Source organism: Rhinatrema bivittatum, chromosome 3 (assembly GCF_901001135.1).
Source record: "Rhinatrema bivittatum chromosome 3, aRhiBiv1.1, whole genome shotgun sequence".
NCBI lineage: Eukaryota > Metazoa > Chordata > Amphibia > Gymnophiona > Rhinatrematidae > Rhinatrema > Rhinatrema bivittatum.
The window spans coordinates 181,592,472-181,610,603 of NC_042617.1; the positions used below are offsets into that span (position 1 = coordinate 181,592,472).

Here is an 18,132-nt window from a genome sequence, read left to right on the forward strand (position 1 = left end):
GCCCGGGTCTCAGGGACTCCGCCTTGTCCAGTACAGACTTCTTCTCTCCACTGTTGCTGCCTCTGGACTGACCTCTCGATCCTTCCATCGATGACTAATACCGAGGCCCAACTAAGTCCGGCCGGCCCTGGTACCCAAAGGCTCAACCCGCGGGGAACGAGGGCTGGTATTAGTGAAGCGCCAGCCGGCCTCCGTCCTTCAGCCCACTCTGCCTGCTGACGGTAGCGTCAACCTCACCTCGGCCCAAGGGTCTACCTCCAGCGCAACATGTTAAGATTTTTTCACATGCGAAAAGCCCATAATGCGGCTTGGAAAATAACCCCCTTAACTAGCTACTCAGCGGCTTAATATTGACCCTTTAAAGTCCAATTCATAACAAAGGTTCTCCAGATAATTTTTATATAACTTCATCTTTCATCATCCCAACTACTTTAGGTTTCCATGGACAATGCATCCGAATTACACATAAGGCTCATAACTTAGAATAATACTTGATGCAAATCTTTACATGCAAGATCACATATCTGATGTTGTTAAATCATCTTTTTATAAGTTGCATTTATTGAAATGGTTAAAACCATTCCTCGAAATTCAAGACTTTTGTACAGTTCTACAAGCACTAATTGTAACCAATTTAGACTACTGCAATTCTCTGTACCTAGGAATACCAGCATATTCAATTCGACTACTACAACTGATTCAAATTTCTGCAGCATGTATTATAACTGGTGCATGATTAAGAGATTCTATAACTCCTGTATTCTCTGCACTGGTTTCCTTTTGCAGTCTGTATACAGTATAAGATACTCTAATTTTCAATTTGTTACATAATAAGTCATGTTTGTAGTTCAGTACTTCCCTCCATATTTATAGACCTGCTAGGCACTTGCAATCGTCAAAAAGAATTAGCTAGAAATTCCTTCTATAAAAGTAGCCAGACTTGACATTACCAGAAACTGTGCCTTTTTAATTGCTGGTACCAGACTCTGGAAAAAGATTCCTAAGTTCCTGAGAGAAATTGTTACGATTCCTCCCATGGCCGGAGCCACGGGAGGCCTCTCACCTCTTTCTTCTCACGGCAGGAGCCGCCGCGCCGCCGTCATCTCTCTCGCGGCCCAGAGGCTGCAGAAGCTGGGGCCTTTCCCATGGCATGAAAGCCGCTTTGACCCGGTCCTTTTCCTGCGCTCACGAGGCCATCTCGGAGCACCTCTCTTCAGTGGCGGGGACGCCGCTAACGTCGGGGCCTGCCCTGAGGCCCAGCTTCCTTCCTGCTCCATCGGCGTCAGCATGGCTGCTGTCCATGGTCCTGCCCACTTCCCCTAAGGGGCAGGGCCGCGTCTTCTAGCTAGATTTAAAGGGCCTGCGGCCGGTTATGCCCTGGGCCCCACCTGGACTCCTTCCTGGGCATCTTCTGATCTTCAGCCCTATTTAAGGGCCCTGCTTCCACTCTGTCCTTGCCTTCGCAAGGGGTTAGTCCTCTCTAGGACTTCTCGTCTTTACTCCTGCTGGCATTCCTTGTTCTTCGTGGGATCCCTCGTTGTTCCGTTCCTGGTCTCTGCTGAAGTCTTGATGTTCCGTGCTCTGTGATCCAGTCCTGATGTTCCAGATGTTCCGTCATCCAGTCCTGATATCCTGAACCCCTGGTTCCTCATCCACCTTTCCTGGCATGCCACTGTCATGGTCCATGTCCAGCCCATGGGGGGCTGTGTAGGGCACTACGTGGTACAAGGCCTTCTTCTCATCTGCAGCACAAGCCTCCAGAGGGTCATCCTTCCCTGTAGCCGTCCCGTCTTGTTCCCTGAGGCTCGTTCCGGCCCTCGGATTCACTTGTGTCTGCTTCTGTCCATGACCAAGACTCTGCTAGAACCTGCTCCGCTCCAGCATGGTGGTGACCAGCCATGGGTGGCTGTGTAGGGCACGCACTGGTGCAGCCCTCTACGGAATCTTCGACATGTCCCAGTCTAAAGTCCACTTCTGCTCCTGGAGTCTGCTTCGTGTTCAAGTGTAGTCCGTGGGTGGGCTGTGTAGGGTGCGTTGTGTCGCAGGCCCAACCTAGTACTTGATCCTGAATCCTTGTTCCGAGTCCTTCCAAGTTCCAAGTCCTCATCTGAGTCTTCCTAGCACTCAGAGTCCATTCCAAGTTCCTCGTCTGAGTCGTCACGTTCCAGAGTCTTCATCTGCCCTTGCCTCCTGTCTGGCCTGCTGCCTTTGCCATTCCCAGCAGCAGGTCCGAAAGGGCTTGGAGTGGTCGGAGGACCACTCAGAGACCAACCTTGCGTGGTTGACCTCACTGAGGCTGTGCAGGTCGGCGGGGGCCTGGCTTCCTGGTCTCAGCCCAGGCTCGGACATGTCTCACCTGCCTCGGTACCGCCTTGAAGTTCTTTGAGGTCGTGCCGTGACCTAAGGGCACACAATCCCCTTGGAAATGGGATCGCTCTCCTAGCACTCCCTAACAGATTGCGAAGGCCTCCGAGCGTTCCTATGCTCAAGGCCTCTCGTTCCCTAACAGAAATCAGCAATTTAAAGGATTTCAAACATATTCTGAAGGCTCAACTGTTTAAACAAGCCTTTAATGCCCGAAAGAAAAATACTTTTGGTCAGTGTAGTATTTCTTATTCAATGCCTGGCATCATGATTAGCAAACAGTGGCAATGACTGGCTGATCAGCTTCTTTGCATGATTATATTATAAAAATATTGTATGTAACATTGTATGTCCTTTGCTTTTAATTGTGTATATTCCTTTTAATATGTAACCTGCATCGAACAAACCATATATAAAGTGGAGAAAGACCACCAATTCTTGGCAGGGATAATAAGATAGTGGGCTAGATGCCACACTAATTATGGACAAAATGGTCTGTGAGGAACTAGCAAAAAAGCAAGTGCAACTGATGTTAAGGGATCTCAGAGAGGTCCTGGCAGGTCCAGTGAAGGTTCTGTTTAATAGATCTTTGGAAATGGCTATAGTTCTCTGAAACTGGTGAAGGGCAGATGTTGTCCCTCATCATAAAGTGGTGACAGAGAAGCGGTTGAAAAATGTCCTTGATGTTGGGAAAATTAATTGAGACTCTGCTGAGGGAGTAGACAGGATGAGCAGACAGAATGAGAAGTGATCCGAAAAAGTTCAAGGAATGGTTATCACACTCAAGGTTGATACTGCCTGATCAGTGGATACACAGGTCAGGCCCCTGCAGGCAGTAGCAAATATACACCTAGGCAAGGTCAGATAGTCCAAGCTCTTTATCTGTCCTAGCCACTTCCCCTGCAGGTTTTGCCCTTGAGTTCTGGCGGCCGGCAGGATTTGGACAGCCCTGCTAATGGTCAAGATGTGAAGGGCAGAGAAATCAAAGTCCAGGCAGAAGTTTGGGCATGCAGCTAGAAGCAGAGACAAGATCCAGGCAATGGCCAGGGTAGGCGGCAGTCAAGCAGATTTTCAGGGCAATCTGAATTGGCAAAGAAGGAGACAGTCCAAGCAGGAGGTCAGAGAGGCTGGGCAGGAGACATGGGACACAGCAAGGCAAGGCAGGAAACACAGGAACACTATGAGACAAGTCAGGAGACACAGGAAATGGCACGGCAAGGCTAGATGAACAAGAACATGGCTGTGCAGGGCAGGAGACTCAAGGCAATGAGAACTAGTGCTGGAGACCTGTTGCTGAAATGTTGGTGAGAGGCAAGGGCGGCCCTAAAATACCAAGGCCCAATGACATCATCCAGACATATCACTGAATGAATCGTGTGCACCTACCTAGGGAGACAGGGTAGGTCAGGGGGCGGAGCCACAAGCTAGAAGGGTACACCCAGGAACCAGGGACCCCCAGGAGGAGCCCGTAGGGTCCCGGGTCCTAGGAGCTGTTTAGGAATGTCCAGAAGGCTGTGGTGAAGCGTAGGCCGGGACCAGGGCTGGCAGAGTGATAGAAAGTTCAAGGTACCCGGAGGACTGAGGACCGGCTGCACAGAGCCGAGGGCCGGCTGAAGGCAGGGCAGCGGGCGGCAGCGGAGTCTGTAGCAAACCGGAGATGGAGGCAGGCTGTGGGCTGAAGCAGAGTCAGAAGCAGGCTGCAGGCGGAAGCGGAGTCAGGGGCAGGCTGCAGGCTGAAGCGGAATCAGAAGCAAACCGGAGTCAGAGGCAGGCTGCAGGCTGAAGCGGAGTCAGAAGCAACCGAAGTCAGAGTCAGACTGAAGCGGAGTCAGAAGCAAACCGGAGTCAGAGGCAGGCAGCAGGCTGAAGCAGAGTCAGAAGCAAACCGGAGTCAGAGGCAGGCAGCAGGCTAAACCCGGAGTCAGAGGCAGGCAGCAGGCTGAAGCGGAGTCAGAAGCAAACCGGAGTCAGAAGCAGGCAGCGTGGAGATCAACAGGAACGCAACTGAAGCAACTAAGAAGTTGTGAACCTCGTTGCAAGGCGTTGAGAGAGAGTCTGAACGCCGGTTATATCGGGAATCGGCTGTGACGTCAGCCGCAAGGGCGGGGCCGGGCTTCCGGGAGCTGGGCGCTCAAGACGGACGTCCTCGCTTGGCGCGAGACCAGAGTAAAGCAGGCCCGTAATGGCGGCCGCCCACGTGGAGTGAGAGAGGCCTCCCCGGGTCCCGGAGCGGGCAGAATCTGGCGACTACTGAAGCGGAGGTAGGCAGGCCTGAACCCTATCAGGAGGGAAGCGTTTGGGACCGCAACAGTACCCCCCCCCCCCCCCCCCCCCTTTACGGCCCCTCTTGAGAGGACCGGGCTTTCTCCGGTTGGTCACGGTGGAACTGTTGCAACAGAGATTTGTCCAGGATGTTACGGCTGGGCTCCCAAGTGTTGTCCTCGTCGCCGCAACCTTCCCAGGCGAGGAGATATTCCCACCTTCGGTTGTAGAATCGAACATCTAGGACCTCGCGTACCTGATAAGTGGGATCATCATCGATGGACGTGGGTGATGGATCCGGAGGTCTTCGGTGGTAGCGAGGAAGAACCACGGGCTTTAGCAGGGATATGTGGAACACATTGTGGACTCGAAGAGAGGACGGCAATCTTAGCCTATACGAGACCAAGCCCACTCTCTCGGCGATCCGGAACGGCCCACAGAACCTGGATACAAATCTCCGTGAAGGGAGGCGGAGATGAATGTTTTTCGTGCTGAGCCAAACCCGATCTCCTGGCAGATAGGTAGGAGCCGGTCGTCGGTGGCGATCAGCCGTACGTTTGGCGGAAGAGGCTGCGCGAGTCAATTTGTTCTGGGTTTTCCGCCACAATGTCTGTAACTGTTGAGCTGTCAACTGGGCGGCGGGAGAAGCACTGGTCGTGGCGATGGGAAGTGGAGGCCTCAGTTGTTTCCCGTATACTAGCTAGAAAGGTGAGAGTCCGGTAGCGGCATGAGCTTGGTTGTTATAGGCAAACTCGGCCCATGGCAGAAGTTCAGACCAGTTGTCTTGCCTCTCGTTGGTGAAGGCTCGTAGGTAGGTTTTCAGAGACCGATTCATCCTTTCGGACTGCCCATTACTTTGCGGGTGGAAAGCTGTAGAAAAGCTGAGCTGTACCTTGAAGCACTTACAGAGAGCCCTCCAGTAGCACGCGACGAATTGCGGCCCACGGTCGGAAACTATGTCTTGAGGGAGACCGTGCAGCCGGAATATATGTTGGGCGAAGAGGAGAGCCAGTTCGGGTGCAGAGGGTAACTTAGGTAATGGAACAAGGTGCACCATTTTGGAGAAACGATCAACGGTGACCCAGATGAACGTCTGACCGCGGGATGGAGGCAGGTCAACCATAAAGTCCGTAGCGAGATGGGACCAGGGTTCTGTGGGAACTGGCAGAGGCTGTAGAAGACCACACGGGGTCCAGGACTGGGCTTTTGTCGAGCACAGGTGGGGCAAGAGCTTACATAGGCGCGGACATCTTGTCGGATGCTGGGCCACCAGTAATAACAATTGAGGAGCTCCAATGTTCTCTCTCGTCCTGCGTGCCCTCCAGTGAGGGAGTCATGGGCCCAGCGCAATGACTTTAGACGATCTCGTCGGGGAACCATGGTCCTACCCTGGGAGAGGACCGTCAGGGCGGACAGGCGGACTTTGCTAGGGTCTAGGATGTACTGTGGGGGTTCTTGGTCTTCTTCAGATAGAGAGATCCGTGAGAGAGCATCAGCTCGGAGATTCTTGGCCGCCGGTCGGTATTGTAGGGTAAAGTCAAAGCGGCTGAAAAACATGGCCCACCAGGCTTGGCGGGGGTTTAAGCGTTGGGCCTGGGACAGAAACTCTTTGTGGTCCGTGTATACGGTGGTTGTATGTCTTGCCCCCATCGAGCCACTGTCTCCATTCTTCAAACGCAAGCTTGATTGCTAGCAACTCCTTGTCGCCGATGGAGTAATTTGCCTCGGCAGGGGAAAACTTCCTGGAGAAGTAGGAGCAAGGCAATAACTGTCCAGAATCGGAGTGTTGACTGAGAACCGCCCCGACGGCTATGCTGGAGGCATCGACCTCGACGATGAAGGGTCTTGCCGGATCTGGGTGGCGAAGACAGGTGTCCGCCAGGAATGCCTCCTTCAAGTCAGTGAAGGTTGCGACCGCAGCGTCAGACCAGTTCTTGGCGTCAGCTCCCTTGCGAGTCAGGGCAGTAAGGGGAGCGACCCGATGCGAGTATCGTGGAATAAAATGTCTATAAAAATTAGCGAATCCCAGGAATCTTTGGAGCGCCTTGAGACCCCGGGGTTGGGGCCATCTAGTTATGGCTGAGACTTTTTCGGAGTCCATCCGGAAGCCTGTGGAAGAAATGATGTACCCCAGAAAGGGCAGGGCTTCAGCTTCAAAGACACATTTTTCTAGCTTGGCATAGAGATGATGGTCTCGGAGAGCCTGCAGAACTTGTGAGATGTGATTGCGGTGAGTCTCCAGATCCCTGGAAAAGATCAGCACGTCATCAAGATAGACAATAACATGAGTATGGAGCATCTCTCGTAGGACCTCGTTCATGAGATTCTGGAAGACGGCCAGGGCGTTGCAGAGTCCAAAGGGCATTACTAAGTACTCGTAATGCCCGTCCCTGGTATTAAAGGCCGTCTTCCATTCATCCCCTGGGCAAATACGGACGAGGTTATATGCCCCTCGGAGGTCTAGCTTTGTGAAGACGCGTGCCCCCTGAAGGCGATCCAAAAGCTCAGGAATCAGGGGGAGCGGATAACGATCTCGCTTGGTGATGGCATTCAAGCCACGGTAGTCTATACATGGACGGAGGGAGCCGTCCTTCTTGGCCACAAAGAAGAAGCCGGCTCCAGCGGGAGAACGAGAGGGGCGAATGAAGCCTTTGGCAAGGTTCTCAGTCACGTACTGAGACATGGCAGCAGTCCTCTGGCAAGGACAAAGGATACACCCGGCCACGGGGAGGTGTGGTGCCTGGTAGTAAATCAATCGGGCAATCAAAGGCCTGGTGTTGGAGAAGAATCTCAGCCTTCTCCTTGGAGAAGACGTCGGCGAACACCGATAATGGGCTCGGGCAACATGATAGAAGAGCAGAGATGCAAGGATTTCGGTGGACGTGGAAGCTGTAGACAATGCTCAAAACAGAAGGGACTCCATTTGGTTAGTTGAAAGGTGTCCCATTGAATAACGGGCGAATGCCGTTGTAACCACGGACGTCCAAGGACCAGAGGGTGCAACGGCTCGTTCCAAAACTAGTAGGGAGATCTCCTCCGAATAGCCCAGTCTGGAGAGTCAAGGGGGTCATGGAGCAGGTGATGGTTCCAGGGAGCAGCGTATCCCTGATGGAGGAAATTCGTAGTGGAGGAACCTTACGCTGCGTGGGGAGAGACAGCTGGTTCACCAGATCGGCAACAATGAAATTACCCTCAGCACCAGAGTCAATGAAAGCCCGGATCTGGATTTCCCCACCAGGGTATTTAAGAGTCACTGGTAAGGTGCATAGAGGAGCTGATCCTGCAGAGCCTAGGTGTAGCTCCTCGGTATAAACCTAGGCACGGTCGTTTCCCGGACGTTCCGGGCAATTGGCGAGGAAGTGCCCCTTGCCTCCTCAGTAGAGACAGAGGCCCTGCGAGCGGCGCCTCCTCCTTTCCTCGGGAGTTAGTGGAGATCTGCCCAGCTGCATAGGTTCTCCACTGTTGGCAAAGGCAGGAAGTCCCTTGGGTGCCGGGGTTCTGGTGGCAGAAGACGACAGTGGTGGTGTCTTACGATAGGAGCGGTTCTCCTTATCCTGCTGCTGAAGGCGGCGATCCACCCTGCCGGCGATGTCAATTAAGTCATTTAAGTCCTCCGGGAGGTCTCGGCCTGCTAACTCATCCTTGATGCGGCTGGCAAGCCCCTCCAGGAAGATCCCCCTAAGGCAATCATCCCGCCAGCCAACTTCCATGGCTAGTGTGCGAAAGTCTATAGTGTAATCTGCCACCAAGCGTGTCCCTTGCCTGAGATGCAAGAGTTCCGAGGCCGCGGTGCTCTGGCGTGCAGGATCATCAAAAGCAAGGCGAAAGTTGAGAACGAATTCCTGCAGGTTCTGTAATAAGGGATCCTGACGCTCCCACATGGGAGAAGCCCAGTCAAGTGCTTTACCATCCAGTAGCGAAAATATATATGCCACTTTAACTGCGTCCGAGGGGAATTGTGCAGGCAGAAGGGCAAAGCGCATGTAGCATTGATTCAAAAAGCCACGGCATGTCTTGATATCTCCGGCATAGCGGGTCGGCGTGGGTAACTGAGTCACTGATGCCGAACTGGGTACTGGAGCCGGAGGAGGAACCGAAGGCGGGTCCGGAGGAGCGGCCTCTAGACGGGAGACCAACTGTTCCACGGTAGCGGCAAGCATGTCGATACAGTGCTGTTGCTGCTGGAGGCGTTGTGTCATCCCCGGGATGGCCTGCAGGCTTGGGGCCCTCCGCCGAGTCCATGGCCTTGCAAACTGTTGCAGTTTGATGCTGCTGGAGAGAGTAGTGGACCCTTGGGCCGACCTTCCTAGGGAGACAGGGTAGGTTGTGGGGCGGAGCCACAAGCTAGAAGGGTACACCCAGGAACCAGGGGGACCCCCCCAGGAGGAGCCTGTAGGGTCCCGGGTCCTAGGGAGCTGTTTGGGAATGTCCAGAAGGCTGTGGTGAAGCGTAGGCCTGGACCAGGGCTGGCAGAGTGATAGAAAGTTCAAGGTACCCGGAGGACTGAGGACCGGCTGCGCAGAGCCGAGGGCCGGCTGAAGGCAGGGCAGCGGGCGGCAGCGGAGTCTGTAGCAAACCGGAGACGGAGGCAGGCTGTGGGCTGAAGCAGAGTCAGAAGCAGGCTGCAGGCGGAAGCGGAGTCAGGGGCAGGCTGCAGGCTGAAGCGGAGTCAGAAGCAAACTGGAGTCAGAGGCAGGCTGCAGGCTGAAGCGGAATCAGAAGCAAACCGGAGTCAGAGGCAGGCTGCAGGCTGAAGCGGAGTCAGAAGCAAACCGGAGTCAGAGGCAGGCTGCAGGCTGAAGCGGAGTCAGAAGCAAACCGGAGTCAGAGGCAGGCAGCAGGCTGAAGCGGAGTCAGAAGCAAACCGGAGTCAGAGGCAGGCAGCAGGCTGAAGCGGAGTCAGAAGCAAACCGGAGTCAGAGGCAGGCAGCAGGCTGAAGCGGAGTCAGAAGCAAAACCGGAGTCAGAAGCAGGCAGCGTGGAGATAAATAGGAACGCAACTGGAAGCAACTAAGAAGTTGTGAACCTTGTTGCAAGGCGTTGAGAGAGAGTCTGAACGCCGGTTATATCGGGAATCGGCCGTGACGTCAGCCGCAAGGGCAGGGCCGGGCTTCCGGGAGCAGGACGCTCAAGACGGACATCCTCGCACGCGCGAGACCGGAGTAAAGCAGGCCCGTAATGACGGCCGCCACGTGGAGTGAGAGAGGCCCCCGGGTCCCGGAGCGGGCGGAATCTGGCGACTACTGAAGCGGAGGTAGGCGGGCCTGAGCCCTATCAGGAGGGAAGCGGTCGGGACCGCAACACAGATAGTCAGAAAGGCAAGCAAAAACCAGGAGTTGTGTGTTTTGTATTAAATAGTCAGAAGGGAGGCAAAAAATAGAAGTTTGAGTGTTTGTATTAAAAGGTAGCCAGAAGGAAGAATAAGATAGGAGTAGTGTATACCTAAGTAAAAAGGTTGAAAAAGGTCAGTTATTCACCTTGGAAAAGTGCTAGGGTAGTGTGATTGATTTGATTAGGTACCAACATTGTTAATCAGAACAGCCTTGTGTCACTCAGGACAATTAACTGTAGTGTAAATCTCCAAAGGGATTGATTTTTACAAATTTAGCTTAGAAGCACAAGATATATTGCAAGGGAAGCGCTCAGTAACCCACAATCCAGGGGAAGCACTGAGAGGAGAGGATCACCTTGCTGGAGGCTGAAAAAAATCAGTAAGTACTGCTTGTGAAAATGTTTAAAACTTAAAAGTATGGGGAGAAGTAAACTATTGGGGTATATTATTTAGTGTGTTTGTGTGTCTGTATTGAATAGCTAGTCAGAGGGCAGGCAAAAACCAGGAGTTTGTGTGTTCTGTATTAAATAGGTCAGAAAGGCAGGCAAAAACCAGGAGTTTGTTGTGTGTTTTGTATTAAATAGATAAGCAGAAAGGCAGACAAAAAACAGAAGTTTGAGACTAAATGCACAATCAAATCTTTATGGGTAGAAATCCCATGTGTGTTGGGGAAGAGTATAGTGATAGGAGTATACTACCATCCACCTGGCCAAGATGGTGAGATGGAGAGTGAAATGCTAAGAGAAATTAGGGAACCTAACCAAATTGGTAGTGCAGTGATAAGGGGAGATTTCAATTACCCCAATATTGACTGGGTAAGTGAAATATCAGGATATGCTAGAGAGATAAAATTCCTGGATGGAATAAATGACAGTTTTATGGAGCAATTGGTTCAGGAACCAATGAGAGAGGGAGCAATTTTAGATTTAATTCTCAATGTGGCACAGGATTTGGTGAGAGAGGTAATGGTTGTGGGGCCATTTGGTAATAGTGATCATAATATGATCAAATTTGAATTAATAACTGGAATGGGAACAGTAAGTAAATACACGGCTCTAACACTAAAACTTTCAAAAGGAAACTTTGATAAAATGAGAAAAATAGTTTAAAAAAACCCTGAAAGGTGCACCTACAAAGGTGAAAAGTGTGCAACAGGTGTGGACATTGTTAAAAATTACCACCCTAGAAGCATAGTCCAGATGTATTCCATGCATTAAGAAAGGTGGAAGGAAGGTCAAATGATTGCCAGCATGGCTAAAAAGTGAGGTAAAAGAGGCTATTTTAGCAAAACCTCTTCATTCAAAAATTGGAAGAAGGATCTATCAGAAGAAAATAGGACAAAGTATAAGCATTGGCAAGTTAAATATAAGACATTGATAAGATAGGCTAAGAGAGAATTTGAAAAGAAGTTGGCCGTAGAGGCAAAAACTCACAATAAAAACTTTAAAAAATATATCTGAAGCAGAAAGAGTATGAGGAAGTCGGTTGGGGCAGTAGTTGATCGAGGGGTTAAAAGGGCACTTAGGGAAGATAAGACCATCACTGAAAGATTAAACAATTTCTTCGCTTCAGTGTTTACTTAAGAGGATGTTGGGGAGATACCCGTTCCAGAGACACTTTTCAAGGGGTGATGTTTCAGATGAACTGAACCAAATCATGGTGAACCTGGAAGAAATTGAAGAGTAGTAAATCACCTGGACCGGATGGTATACACCCCAGGGTTCTGAAAGAACTAAAAAATGAAATTTCAGACCTATTTCAATTAAATTTTAACCTATCATTAAAATCATCCGTTGTACCTGAAGACTGGAAGATGGCCAATGTAACCCTGACATTTAAAAAGAGCTCCAGGGGTGATCTGGGAAACTATAGACTGGTGAGCCTGACTTCAGTGCCAGGAAAAATCGTGGAAACTGTTATAAAGAATAGAATCACAAAACAATTAGATAGACATAGTTTAATGGGACACAAGCCTCACAGATCTCCTATATTTTTTGAAGGGGTGAATAAACATGTGGACAAAGGTAAACCAGTAGATGTGTGTGTATTTGGATTTTCAGAAGGCGTTCGACAAAGTCCTGCATAACAGGCTTCTAAGAAAACTAAAAAGTCATGGAATAGGAGGCGATGTCCTTTTGTGGATTTCAAGTTGGTTAAAAGACAGGAAACAGAAAGTAGGATTAAATGGTCTGTTTTCACAGTGGAAAAAGGTAAAACAGTGCAGTGTCTCAGGGATCTGTACTTGGACCGGAGCTTTTTAATATATTTATAAATGATCTGGAAAGGGGTACGACGAGTGATGTGATCCAATTTGTGGATGACACAAAATTATGCAGAGTAGTTAAATTTCAAGCGGATTGTGATCAATTGCAGGAGGATCTTAAGAAACTGGAAGATTCGGTTTTCCAAATGGCAGATGAAATTTAACGTGGACAAGTGCAAAGTGATACACTATCACAACGTAATGGAGTCAACAAATTCACCCATATAACCATAAACAAAACCAAAAAAGGGGGAAACCAAAATATCTTTAAAAATGAAGGCTAATCTATCATTGTGCAATTCTTGTTTTTATTTTTGTATTTTTATGTTCGTACCATCAGGATTGGGAAATTGGTCTTAAGTTTTTTTGATCTAGACATCATAATGGATAATGCATTGAAATTGTTGGTTCAGTGTGCTGTAGCAATCAAAAAAGCAAACAGAATTATTAGGAATTATTAGGAAGGGAATGGCAAATAAAATGATGGAGGTCATCATGCCTCTGTATAAGCTCTATGGTGAGACCGCATCTTGAATACTTTGTGCAATTCTGGTCACCGCATCTCAGAAAAGATATAGTTGCACTGGAGAAAGTGCAGAGAAGGGCAACCAAAATGATAAAGGGGATGGAACGACTGCCCTATGAGGAAAGGCTAAGGAAGTAAGGGCTGTTCAGTTTGAAGAAGAGATGACTGAGGGCGGGGGTGGGGGTGGGGGGGGGGATATGATAGAGGTCTACAAAATCATGAAAGGATTTGAACAAGTTAATGTAAATTGGTTATTTACTCTCTCGGATAATAGAAGTACTAGAGGGCACTCCATGAAATTAGCAAGTAGCTCATTTAAAACAAATCAAAGAAAATGTTTTTTCACTCAGTGCATAGTTAGGCTCTGGAATTCATTGCCAGAGGATGTGGTTACAGCAGTTAGTATAACTGGGTTTAAAAAAGGTTTGGATAAGTTCCTGGAGGAAAAATCCATAAACTGCTATTAATCAGTAAGGAATAGTAAATTGAGATTTATTTAATGTTTGGGTATTTGCCAGGTAATTGTTGCTTGGATAGGCCACTGTTGGAAACAGGATGTTGGGCTTCATAGACCCTTGGTCTGACTCAGTATGGCATATCTTATGTTTTTATGGATTGCCTAGTTGCATGGGTTCCTCGTCAGAAGGATTAGGAGGAGTACCCTTAACTGAGGCCAGCAGTTCTCTGGAAGTGGGTTACCAAACTGATGTTTTTGCTTGAGGTGGCTTCTCATATGCCTTTTCCTGAAACTGCACATCTATTCTGATGCATAAAGCGATAAAGTCATCCAGGCCAAAAGGAATTTCTTACCCCACCATCTCATCCTTGATGTGATCAGAGTCCCTGCCAGAAGACTGCAGGACCCACTAAGAGTCAATACAGGCGAAAGGCAGAGAAGTCAAAGTCAGGGCAGAGGTCTGGGCAGGCAGTTAGGAGCAGAGACGAGATCCAGGCAATTGTTAGGGCAGGTGACTAGGAGCAGACATGAGATCCAGGCAATGGTCAGGGCAGGCAACTAGGAGTGGAGACAAGCTCCAGGAAATGGTCAGGGCAGGTGGCAGTCAAGCAGAAGTCCAAGGCAATTTGGGTCAGCAGCAGAAGAGACAGTCCAAGGGGGAAATCAGAGAGGCTGGGCAAGAGACATGGGACACAGCAAGGCAAGTCATCAAGCACAGAAACATGGTGAGGCAAGGCAGGAGACAAAAAATAATGAGAACCGATGGCTAGTGCTGCAGACCTATTGCTGAGGCATTGGTGAGAGTCAAGGCTGGCCTTAAAATACTGAGTCTGGTGACATCATCAAAATGCACCGCTGAAGGTTTCCTGCCATGGGCCCTTTAAGGATAGGAAAGGTGCATGGGCGAAGCCTGGAGACTCCAGCAAGCAGCAGCAGGAGGGAGGGCCGTGCAGCCTGGACGTAAGGGGACATCAACCATGGCATGATTACTGCAGCTGGTGGGATGTTACAGTGATCGAGGCCTTGACAGTTAAGATTCAGTGCAAAAAAGTGTAGTCATACATTTGTGGTGCAGAAATCCAAGGGAGCAGTACAGAAGTGAGAAATTAATGTGCACCGAGGGAGATTGGGGTGGGTGAGTATCTCAAAGAGTTCTGAGACAGCAAAAAAAAAACTAGACACTGAGTTTTAGTTCTCCTCACCCTTAGACACAGGAGAAACAAAAACTAAAATCCACTGTTCTACAATTATCTCTTACTTAAGGGCCGCTGAGGTCAGGCAATGGCTGACCCTTGAAGCCCAGTATTTTATAATGCACTTCTGTGTACATATTGATGCAAAATTCTATTCAGGGTTTAGTGGGTGAAGCCTTTCTGTGGGAGACAGTTTGCAGCTCACCTGTGGGCACAGAGGTGCAGATTCCTTTCTGAGAATAGAAGTTCAGGGAGTATTACACTCCGGTGAAGGCAGATTCAAAGTTACCTCTCTGGGAACAGAAGTTAGGGAGTATTCCTTTTCTATGAATGCAGGTTTAAAGTTAGCTCTATCAGGACAGTCGGGTTCAGTTATTGCAGTAAAAAGCAGCTTTATTCCTTCTGCCAATGATCCAATTTTCCTTTCCTTCCTTGAGACACCAGGATTTCCCTAGGAAAAGCATTTGTGTAAATTGTAGGCCACCTTAAGTCTCCAGGGCTACCTGCTCTCCCACAAAACTTTTTGCAGATGCCATATCCCTAATGGACTGTCAGGGCACCTCTGTTCTTGAGTCTGGGCAAAAGCATTTCCTCTGACTCCCCACCTGGTTCTGCTGGAAGGCAGTATAACTTTCCTTAAAAGGCCACTGACTTCCTGCAGTAGCTTCTTTATTTAGCCTCCAGCTATGCTTCTCAGTCATTGGCACAGCTTTGGGAACAGAAATCAGGGGGTATTTCCCTCTCTGTAGAGGCATAACCAGGCAGCCGAACACCTGGGGTTCCAACCTGCCCCCACCCATCCTGGCTGGTAACCCAACAGTGTACACACACAAAAAATGTTACACATCCAATGCCCATCTCTAATCTAATTCATTGGTCATCCAGTCATCATGCTGCCTTTTAACCTGCTGTTGTTATTTATTCCAAGAATTACAGACTAGACCAGAGTATATATAAGAGACCCCTTACCCCGATCTTCACCGTGCCGCCGTCCAGCTCCCACCACCTCGAGGCTGCCGGAAACCCCGCCTACTCGGCTCGCCGGCCAATTGGAGGCCCCAAACCCCTGGAAGAGGCAGCCCTTTAAATTTAGGGCCTTCACCTCGGCGCCATCCTTCCAGGCCGCTCCCCCCCCCCCCTAACAAAGTGGCTTACTTGTCTTCTACCAGAGAACGGGCCTTCTCTACAGCGGGACCTTCCATCTGGAATGCCATACCACCGGACATCAGACAAGAATCCTGTCTTCTGCTTTCAAAAAAAAGCTTAAGACATGGTTATTCAGGCAGGCTTTCCCCTAATCTAGGCCAGCATCTTGCCATGCCACAGATCAGATGTAGGCTTTAGTACCTGCCATCTCTTTAGTTGTAATTAGTTATTGAGTTTTTCTTTCCCCCTCTGCTTATCACCTCCCAGTTACATACCCCTGTTTTATTGTAACTTTCCGCTCCTTCTGGTTATGGTTAACGTTATAATGCTTCTGTTCCTTGTAAACCGATTTGATTTCATTTGTATCATGAAAGTCGGTATAGAAAAGCTTTAAATAAATAAATAAATATTCCGGTTCATTTTGGATTTATGTAGATAGACATTTTGCACACCTGCAGTCCTGTATTGCAACAATATTTTCAAAATTAATGGAATTTTCATGTTTTTTGTTTTCATTGTACAGACCAGTCAGGGAACTTTCAGTTCCAAGAGGAGTTAATGCATTTGCTTATTGCAGAAAAGCAAATATCATTGCTACTGGAGGTAAGTACATTCTTCATTGTGAAGAAGAAAATCTGGAATGTGCTTAAAAGGGCCTATTTAACAAAGTGGCAGCAAAACGCATTAAATGACGAATTTGACGTTTTACATACGCTAAAAATGTTCATGTGTATTATTGATATGCTTGTGCAAGTATTACTGATAGTGCTATAAAATTCTGGCCAAGGAAACAATTATTTATTTAGTTATTTCCAACTTTTATATGTCGTACTCTCATCAAAAACTGATCGGAACACTGCACAAAACCATAATGTATACAAATCACAAATTCAATAAAATCATCATTAAAAACTAGGAAAAATACAACTGCTGCACTTTACCCAATTTAAAATCAAAGGACAGCCAAGATCTGCCTGCTATCACCTAAATTTTAACAAGCCCCCTCTGGGAATAACCAAGCTTTTACCCTTTTCCAAAAGGCCAAATAGTTCAGCTCCCCCCCCCCCCATTACAGATTGAAATAATGCCCCCAAAAACCAGATTGCCAGAGAAACCTATTTATTAACTAATGCATTAAAAGCTCTAGTTCAGTTCAGTGAATACCATTTTAGCATTAATATAGCCTAATCGAAGATTTTCATACTATAATACAAATAAGCTCATTAATAGGGAAAAGTATGTGAATGGAAAGGGGAAGGCTCATCAGCTGTTACCATTTTGAATTATAGCGCCAGTGGAGCTGGAGACTCCTTACAGTAACCCGGCGCGAACAAATTACGCCCGATTTTATAACATGCGCGCGCTGCAATGCGCATGTTATAAAATCCAGGGTCGACGCGTGCAAAGGGGTGCACAATTGTGCAACTTGCTCGCACCGAGCCGCGCAGCCTTCCTCCATGCCCTCCGAGGCTGCTCCGAAATCGGAGCGGCCTTGGAGGGAACTTTCCTTCTGCCCCCCCCCCCCCCCCCGCACCTTCCCCTATCTAACCCGCCCCCCAGCCCTATCTAAAACCCCCTCCTTACCTTTATCAGGAAAGTTACGCCTGCCTCTGGGCAAGTTACGCCTGCACTCTGGGCACAATTGTGCATCCTCTTGTGCGCGCCGACCCTGGATTTTAAAACATGTGCGCTGCAGCACGTGCATGTTATAAAATCGGGCGTAGATTTGTTTGGGCCAGGTTGTGCGAACAAATCTACGCCCGCGCGCAGGTTTAAAGATCTGCCCCATACTGTCATAAGTCATGGCCCAAACATTGCCCAACCCTGCTGACGGTTTCTGGAACACAAACTCACAGCTACCGGTAGTTCCTTGTGGTAAAAAGCAACTTTATTCCCTCTGCCAATGATCTGCATTTACAACTTTCCACTTCTTTCCCTTGAGACACCAGGATTTCTCTAGTTAAGACATTGGTGTAAACTGTAAGCCATCCTAAGTCTTCAGGGCTACCTACTCTCCCACACAACCTTTTGCAGATGCCTTACCCCTAATGGACAGTCAGGGAACTGCTGTTCTTGAGTCTGCATTTCCTCTGACTCCCCACCTGGTTCTGCTGGAAGGCAGTGTACCTTTCCTCAAAAGCCCACTGGCTTCCTGCAGCAGCTTCTTTAATTAGCCCCTGGCTATGCTTCCCAGGGCTATGCCTGTAACAGCTACCTTTACCCCCGGATTGGTTCCTTGTCAAAGCTTTCTAAACTACCTTTCCCTTCAGGCCTGGGCCTCTTGCTCTCTTCTGCCTTTATGATGCCCTAGGCAATCTGGTTTGCTTTTCTTCCATGCTGCTTCAGTGTGTATGAACCCCCTGGTTCATTACCTGTCCATATGAACTTTAGTACATAGGTTTCAAAGACCATAAGAATCTTTAGAACAGTTTACAGACTTGTATTTCATGGAAAATGGCACTGCAGGTTACCTTAAGTTCTGAAATGACAGGCAAGTCAATAAAAGAATCAAACTCACCCAGTCAAGAAAGCAAAGTTGTCCCCTTTTACTTCATGTACACCATGAGACAGTGAGCCAGCTAGGAAAGC

General features: G+C 48.9%; 1 protein-coding gene across 1 annotated transcript in view; it reads left to right on the top strand.

The window, feature by feature from the left end:
* The window catches only part of WDR64 (WD repeat domain 64), a 540,197-nt gene that overhangs the window by 147,223 nt on the left and 374,842 nt on the right, over nucleotides 1–18,132 (top strand). The window contains exon 9 of the mRNA XM_029594015.1: nucleotides 16,067–16,146. Within this exon, the coding sequence (XP_029449875.1) occupies nucleotides 16,067–16,146 (80 nt within the window). The remainder of the gene's footprint in view (nucleotides 1–16,066; nucleotides 16,147–18,132) is intronic.